The sequence below is a fragment of the Coenobita brevimanus genome, chromosome 58, assembly GCF_032717465.1.
Source record: "Coenobita brevimanus isolate Jiangsu-jjx chromosome 58, ASM3271746v2, whole genome shotgun sequence".
Taxonomy (NCBI): Eukaryota; Metazoa; Arthropoda; class Malacostraca; order Decapoda; family Coenobitidae; genus Coenobita; species Coenobita brevimanus.
The window spans coordinates 27,136,823-27,145,655 of record NC_137011.1 but is presented as its reverse complement, the minus strand read 5'-3'; the positions used below and the strand labels follow the sequence as shown (position 1 = coordinate 27,145,655).

Here is an 8,833-nt window from a genome sequence, read left to right as displayed (position 1 = left end):
TTTCATTTCATAATTCTTGGAGATTGATGAATGTGTAAGTTTTGGGAGAAATCTGAGTGTAAATTGTTTCGATAGCTACGGAATATTTAATGCGGGTGAAAGTTTGTGTGGTTGTTGAATAATGTGAGTTGTGATTAACAAGTAAAATGGAGAGTGAGAGACTGTCGAGGAGAGTGTGAGTGAGGTGGAGGGAGAGCGAGGGAGGGGGAGGCCAAGGATGAGAGGGAGGGATGGAGTGGAGAGGTATATGAGAGAGGAGTGTGTGAGCTGGGAGCAGGGTAATGAAATGGCAAGGGACATGGCGACGTGAAGGCGATTTGTTTGTGGCCACCCCGTATGGGATTAAGGCGTCTGGCAATAGATAGATTGATAGATTATTTACATGCTCTGAATTTATCATGGTTATTTATTTAGCCTGAAACACAGTATGCGGCCCGACTAGAGACTTGGAGATTATGACATACTAAAAACTCTGAAAAAATAGTAATAACTTTGTCAAAGATATTTTTCTTTTATCATTTTGGCAAAATACAGTACAGTATCTTAATTCTTGAATTCGATTACTTTTTTCTGATTGCTCAATCTTTCTTTCTTTCTTCCTTTTTTTCTTTCTTTCTTTCTTAGTGCCTTTCTTTCTTGCTTCATCTTTTCTTTTGTTTCCTTTCTTTCCTTTCTTCTCCTTTTGCTGCCTGGGAAGACCGTTTGTTGTGACGTGACTAAAAACAGTTTTCATTCATCCCTTCACAGTCTAGATGTCTCTCTCTAAGAAGGGAAAAAATCATCTTAAAACACTAAAAACAAGAGAATGAAGTGTAAGGTAAAAAACAAATCTCCAAGGAGTTGGCACTCTCATTGCAACGAGAATACGACAATAAATTATAAAAGAAATGTCCTTCATCAGATATGATGGATGCAGCCACCACTCTGGCCCTCATCCTTCTCTCCGTCAACTTCTGCCTTGGTGTTGCGGCCTATACTCCTACTGTTGGTGAGTAAGCAGGTCTTATCTCTGTTAATATGACGATACATTTTTGCGTTCTATTCATGCTATTGTAAATTTTTATTTAGCTTAAGATATATCCATGCTTGTTAAGGAAATATTCAGGGCTACATGTAAACCCTCAATTTTGAAACAAAAAAATCCCCTAAATTGAAAAACACTTTATTATCTATACCAAACATAAACTAAAGAAAAAATACACCATTGTATTGAAAATGATATAATACAGTGAGATGACTGTCTAATAATTACAGACTTTCAACAACTGTTTCATTAGTTATCAACTGAATTTCCAAAGGAATATACCTCATTACTATCCATACTTGTTTTTTTTAATCTCCTGATGATCGATCAAATAAATGCCTTTATTCATTTCTAGTACTGCAATCCCTCCAGTTCGAAAACACTCCCTTATGCTGAAAAAAAAAAAAAAATCTTCGGGTGAGACCATACTTAAGCTTTTAAAGAAATCACCGCATTCACGAGGTTAACATTTCAATACAGGTGAGGATGTTAGGGCAGCAGCAATTGTGGATTTACTGAACGACATCCTTGAAGCTGCTCCACAGCATGGGGACTTTGTTATTCTCATCACTGACAAATGTTCACTGGTAAGGTTATGATAACAAGGTGAAACAATAATACCCTCTAGAAAGATTGTTACGAATCTAAAATATCCACAAAGGTTATGGGGTTAATAAGTACCGAACATTAAGACTGCACAGCAATATAATACTAATGCTGGTTAAAAATAGCAATGAAAACACTTTTTTATTTTTATTTTTCAAATAAATCCAGTCATGTGCAATAAAGGACTCTAGCCATGTGAATGAATAAACTTTATTGCAGCACTGATGACTAAGATAACAACCCAAACTGACACAATGAAAATATTTCATTACTGTAGTGATTTATAACAGCTTGATAATGTAGAGTAGTTCAATAGCTTCACACAATAGGTCAAAGGGGAATAAGCAAATGAATGCAACAATACAGTAATTAGATGTAAAAGTAATTAGCTGAAGAAAAATGAGTCTTTCGGTGCTTGTTGCAGTACCAGGACAGGTGACATTAGGCCTGGCCAAGAACCCAACAAATGCAAAGATTTGTAGAGTTGCAAGTATCATCCCTGTGCCATCCCATTGTGTTGATACACGGCTGCAGAAGACAAAATAAGTCATATATGCATAAATGTTTATAAATAAAGGTGTTTTTGTATTGGCCCGAATGGCCAGCATCTTCATTATTTCCACTGAGCGCATGCGTCAGTGGGTGGAGTTGTCATCCGAGATGTTTGCCTGTGCAGGAAGTTATATCCATGTAAGCCAAACATGTTCCGTCCAACCAGTCAAAGAAAAGTGTAACGGAACTGCTTGCCTGTAAGTAGTACATTGTCAGTTAATACAGCCGCGCTGAGAAGAATGATGCAATAAATATACAGAAATAAGTTACTGATTTTTGTTCATTGTTAAATACAGTAACTGATCCCCCCAAAAATGAATATGACGATAGGAAAAAAAGGAGAACAAGAAGAGTTGTCAAGACACAGCAAATTCGTCCTCGGCAGTCATTTTAGTGCTGACGCATAAATGCAACAGGATATCTAGTCAAAGATGTCACATATCAGGTTTGGAATAAATCGGGGGAAAATTGACGATTTGATGCCCCTTTGAAATTTTAGGCCCAGCCCACCTGACAATGACCCCCCTGCCACTAACTAGGGGGTGATCCCGCTGATGTAATGAGGCATGTTATAGGATGCAGATTTGAAAGATGCACATTTAGGTTTTGGTTTCATGTCGATATGACGAATTTGAAAGGAGTTATGGCGAAAAAACAAAACAAAACGATTTTTTACCCTTTTTTTTTTTTTTTTTTTTTAAAGCCTGCAGCCAGTTCCATGGCCCAATTTGGCCCAAAATTTAATCAGGTGGCCAGAAAGTCATAGCCCATCATCCCTGTAATATTAGTCAAAAACGCACCAGTAGTTTTGGAGTAAAGTTGTTAACAGACAGACAGACAGAAAGACAAAAACAGACAAACTAAGCGAAAACAATACCCGTCCCCGTGACTCTCCTGGGCGGGGACGGGTAATAAATGAACTTCTCCATGACACATGCCCCTAATGGGTATGCAGTTCTATATGAGTTGATGTTTGGGAGTCTAAGCTTAAGAGTGAAGGATTTTCAATTATTTCGAGTTCTTCCATATTGTCACGAATCAATTCGCGACATTTCCCTTTTGTGAGAAGCCACGAACTATTAGTGGAAAACTCACTGTGTATCGCTCAGTTAACCGTTTCTCTCTCCATTTCGGAGTATACTTTTCAAAACATTCGTCACTTTCAAAAGTGACCGATTTAATGCACGTCACTAAGTGCTCTACTGAGCGATACAATTGTTTCTTTATCGTTCGCCTCTGCTTGCCTAAACCGTTAGCCACGCCTTCTTCCGGTGGCTTGTGCGTCCTGCCCATACAATGTATTTTGAAGGCAGTCGAGTGTTTGTTGTGACGGAGGAGGGTCCTGTGCTCCAGAAGTGTGAGAGGTCGCTAGCACACAAGCTCCACTGAGACAGTTAATCCAGTCCTCCCACCCCCGGGTGATACATAACATTCATCGACCGGTATTTCCTTTTTGTATAATCCTAGTTTTAAGAGTTTAGTTAAGGTGTTTTTTCCTAGGCGTAAGTATTTAGCTTTTGTGTGAGTGAGTGAGTGCGTCTCATTAATTTGATTTGAATTGTAACATTAAATTTATTTTTTGTAATCAATAAATTTAACAGTTCTTTTTCTTGAGCTTAATGTAAAGTAAAATCTTGTTTCATTTCTCCAAATTAAGCTTATTTTCCATATAGCTCCTAGCTTGCATAAACGTTTGCCTTCATAACTGGTACTTAGACCAGTCTTGTTGTATTAACTTAAAATCCGTTGTGCCAGATAGGAGTTAAAACATCAGCAAGAGCCTGATACTATTATTAGTATTAGTTATTAATTGTCAGGGGTGAAGTAACTTTCTCCAGAGGCTAACAGTACAGTAATTCAGCAATTGTGAGTAATTAGTCTCTGCTGTGTACTGTTGAGAAAGTTTTTAAATTCTCGTTCTTAGAGAATCGTTGCACGATTTAGCAAGACAATCATTGTCCCTGCTCTTTAATATTATTGAATATTAATATCAATTTAAATATTTAAGCAGCAATTATTTTTAAAAATACCGTGATATTATAAAAACCCCGTGACAATTGGCGACCTCATTCCAGGATATTAACTCCTAGCTCTAAAGCTATTCACGAGATAGTGCTCACTCATTCATATCTAGGTATTTATAATTAAAGTTTATAGGCACAAGTTTACTGGTGTTTACCGTTAATTTAGCAAGTGAATTTTTGCTTTATTAATCCCTAGAGTACTTAACTCTAGTTTATTCTTGGTAACGCCAGACGATTTTATTCGCTCCTGGGAAGTCGCCGTACCCATTGTGTTTATTATTGAGTCTTCCCAGTCATTTACATTTTTTATTTATTCTTTGCCAGTTAACTAGATAAGACTGGTCACCACTAGCTTGTGTCTGTATTCTTTATTTGTGTTATTAGCATTCGTTTGCTTAATAAATTAGCGCCATGGCAGCCAGTGCTTATGTACAGGAAGCCAAAGATATGGGTCTCACTGACCCAGAGAAAATACAGAGTTACGTTCTCTCACGGTTCAATTACGAGCAAGAACGTGAGAAAGATGCTCGTGAAGAGCGTAGAATCCAACGCGAACACGAGCGAGAACAGCGCGAATACGAGCGAGAACAGCTTGAGGAACGCGAAAAGGAGCGCGAATACGAGCGAGAACAGCGTGAGTAACGCGAAAAGGAGCGCGAACACGAGCAGAAACAACGCGAGCTCGAGTTAGAAAAAGAGCTACAACAGCGTGAACACGAGCAGAAACAACGCGAGCTCGACTTAGAACACGTGCGGGAACAACGTGAATATGAACGTGCCGAACGTGAGGCACGAGAAAAACATGAACTTGAAGTGCTGAAGCTCAAGCGAGATTCCTTGGCTTCAGACACATCTGGTGCAGTTGGTCCAAGCTCCACGAGCGTTCTTCCTGCACATGTCCTGGTGACCCCACGCATCAAGCTTCCTTCATATAAGGAAAGCGAGCGAATCGAGCCGTACATAGCTCGTTTTGAGGACATGGCAGACATGTATCAACTGGATGAGGCAGCTAGGCGGATCCAATTTCTTAGTTTATTTTAGGGCCCTGCCCTCGATATTCTCCACAGAATTCGTGGAGACAATCTCACATATGAGATGATGAAAGCTGCACTCATTAAGACGTATGGTCTCACAGTAGACGACGCCAAAGTTCAGTTCATGCGAGCTCGTCTCCAAGACAAGGAGACAGCTGTTCAGTTCCTTGATCGTCTCACAGCTTACTTAAATGAGTGGATGGAGAAAGATGAAACTCCTTCCATGCGTGAGGGGATAATTGACCTTATGCTGCGTACACAGCTAGAGAGGTCGTGGCCTGCTGAGCTCATAGCACAGCTTAAGATCTGCCAGGTGAAAGATGCCAGCCAAATGGCAGAGAAGGCTGACGCATTCTTTACTGCACACGGGTATCAAACTCGTAAGCAAAACACCTGGAGCAGAAAAGATACTGCCAAGTCTGGGAAGCCGTCTCAGACTGAACCCCAGCAACAAGGCCATTCTCAGAATAATGGCCAAGGTCCAAAACCGCGGTGGAAGGACCAGGGGCAAAACACTCAGAAACTTGAGTGGAAGAGGTACAACAAGTACCCTAACCAGCAGCAGTATCAGCTACGCAACCGACGGTCGGGACAAACTTTTTCACCACCAGCTCAAAAGAGGCAGGAAGCGAATGCAGCCTTCATTCCTCAGCAGCAGCACGGTGGTCACGTCCCTACCAGTGTGGGTACTTCCCCACAGTTCACTAGTCCCACAGTGACAGTGAACCCCCCTCCACAGATGGCCAATGTTCCATCTTCCCAATATAACCCTCAAGGCACAATGTTCGCCGCATCAGTTCAGCAGCCTCATGAGTGGCTAGCTGCTTCCTCCACAGGCCCTCCCACAGGTGACAGTATCTTCCTTGTACAGCCAGGGTTTGTGGGAGGCATTCCTGTGAAGGTCCTGAGAGACAATGGTTCCTCAGGTTGCTCTGTCAAGCAGAGTTTAGTTCGGCCTGAGCAGTATACAGGTCGACAGATCCATGCAAGCCTTATTGATGGATCAGTGAGATTGTTCCCTGAGGCATGTATCCAGGTGGCATCTCCATTTTATACTGGTACGACACTTGCAGTTGTCATGCCAGAACCTTTATTTGAACTCATCATTGGAAATATTAATGGAGTCAAGGATAGTTGCTCCGATGACGCTACTCAGACTTCGGCTGCTGCGGTAACACGAGCCATGACTGAGGCTCCAGACTGTGTCACCCCAGTGATCATTGAATCGCCGCAAGATCTGATGTGTAGTCAACTTGTTGTACAAGAACAACATTCTGACCCGACACTTGCTGCCGTGCGGAACAAACAAAAGGGTCGAGTGATTAAGTATTGACGGGGAGGTCGAGCCAAGTTCCTTCGTAAACAAGGACGGCTCTACCGTGAGCCACGAACACCCGAGGGCGAGGTTCGACTGCAGTTTGTCGTTCCCGCCAAGTACCGCCTAGCAGTGTTACAATGGGGTCATTGTTCAGCCTCAGGAGGTCACATGGGCAAAAGGAAGACCCAGGGCCGTATCCGAGCTGACTTTTTCTGGCCAGGGATGGGACGGGACATAAATAGTTTTGTCCGTTCCTGCAGTGCGTGTCAAAGTAACACCACTAATCAGGGACATGTCCTTCCTGTGCCATTCGTAACCACACCTGTAATCTCCGAGTCAGTTGAGAGACAGGGTAGTGGTGAAGTGGGTGCAGACCTGACGTCTCGCCCATTGGCCCCACAGGACACAGTATGTCCAGGGCCTGTACATACATATTATGTACCGTAAGTTAAGAGGGAAGTTGAGAGGCGACTTGAGGCTATGGAAGACCCAAGTTTGCACAAGGATTCTCAGCTTCCCAATACTAATATAAGTACTGTAGGTTAAGGGGGAAGTGAGAACTCCACAGAGGTGACTCGAGGCTATGGAAGACCCGAGTTTGCACAAGGATTCTCAGCTCCCCGATACTAATAGAAGTACTGTAGGTTAAGGGGGAAGTTAGAGAGAGAACTCCGCAGAGGCGACTTGAGGCTATGGAAGACCCAAGTTTGCGCAAGGATTCTCAGCTCCCCGATACTAATATAAGTACTGTAGGTTAAGGGAGAAGTGAGAATTCCGCAGAGGCGACTTGAGGCTATGGAAGACCCGAGTTTGCACAAGGATTCTTAGCTCCCCGATATTAATAAAAGTACTGTAGGTTAAGGCACAGGTTGAGGACCCGTGTGCAGTTCGAGGCTATGGAAGACCCGAGTTTGCACAGGGATTCTCAACTTGCCGACCATAATTGTGTGCTATAATTAATAGCAACCTCGAATGTACGTCGTAGCACTGACTGCTAGGCAGAGAGTAATTGTAACATAATAAAATTTTGTCTCATTGACACTTTTGATGCTCCACCTCAATTGGTTTTGCAGGTTCAGCAATGGGTGTAGCAGTTTTGCTGTGAGGGGCAGCTGATCGTCTGCCGCACGCTGCCGCCTCTTCTCCTCTGCCTTCGTCGTCGCCATATTATTTACTGTGTCATTTTACACGTAGGTACAGCTACACTACAACTGTCACACCTACACCGTGTATTACATACATCACACTACACAACAATTAGTTGTCAGTGTAAATGTAGCAACTTTTCGCTCAGTTTGACCTGAGTACAGGATTTTCACCGTCGTCACGGAGTTTTTCCCTCAAGCTTGCTTCTATTAACGTAAATACGAGGTTTTTTCGCTCACTGGCGACTGTGACTTTCTCCTGTAGCAGGATAGCACACACACCACAGTGTGAATCTTGTGTGACTGAGTTAGGATGTGTACATATATATATATATATATTTATATATCCACAAATATTTTCCCATAAGGAAAAAATTTAATTTTGTAGGGGCGTAATGTCACGAATCAATTCGCGACATTTTCCTTTTGTGAGAAGCCACGAACTATTAGTGGAAAACTCACTGTGTATCGCTCAGTTAACCGTTTCTCTCTCCATTTCGGAGTATACTTTTCAAAACATTCGTCACTTTCAAAAGTGACCAATTTAATGCACGTCACTAAGTGCTCTACTGAGCGATACAATTGTTTCTTTATCGTTCGCCTCTGCTTGCCTGAACCGTTAGCCACGCCTTCTTCCGGTGGCTTGTGCGTCCTGCCCATACAATGTATTTTGAAGGCAGTCGAGTGTGTTGTGACGGAGGAGGGTCCTGTGCTCCAGAAGTGTGAGAGGTCGCTAGCACACAAGCTCCACTGAGACAGTTAATCCAGTCCTCCCACCCCCGGGTGATACATAGCATTCATCGACCGGTATTTCCTTTTTGTATAATCCTAGTTTTAAGAGTTTAGTTAAGGTGTTTTTTCCTAGGCGTAAGTATTTAGCTTTTGTGTGAGTGAGTGAGTGCGTCTCATTAATTTGATTTGAATTGTAACGTTAAATTTATTTTTTGTAATCAATAAATTTAACAGTTCTTTTTCTTGAGCTTAATGTAAAGTAAAATCTTGTTTCATTTCTCCAAATTAAGCTTATTTTCCATATAGCTCCTAGCTTGCATAAACCTTTGCCTTCATAACTGGTACTTAGACCAGTCTTGTTGTATTAACTTAAAATCCGTTGTGCCAGATAGGAGTTA

At 42.0% G+C, this 8,833-nt stretch overlaps 1 protein-coding gene across 1 annotated transcript in view; it reads left to right on the top strand.

The window, feature by feature from the left end:
* Positions 1-906: 906 nt before the first annotated feature.
* The window catches only part of LOC145402701 (glutamate receptor ionotropic, delta-2-like), a 124,052-nt gene continuing 116,125 nt past the window's right edge, over positions 907-8,833 (top strand). Inside the window, exons 1-2 of the mRNA XM_080274671.1 lie at positions 907-988; positions 1,505-1,611. Of these exons, the coding sequence (XP_080130797.1) occupies positions 907-988; positions 1,505-1,611 (189 nt within the window). The remainder of the gene's footprint in view (positions 989-1,504; positions 1,612-8,833) is intronic.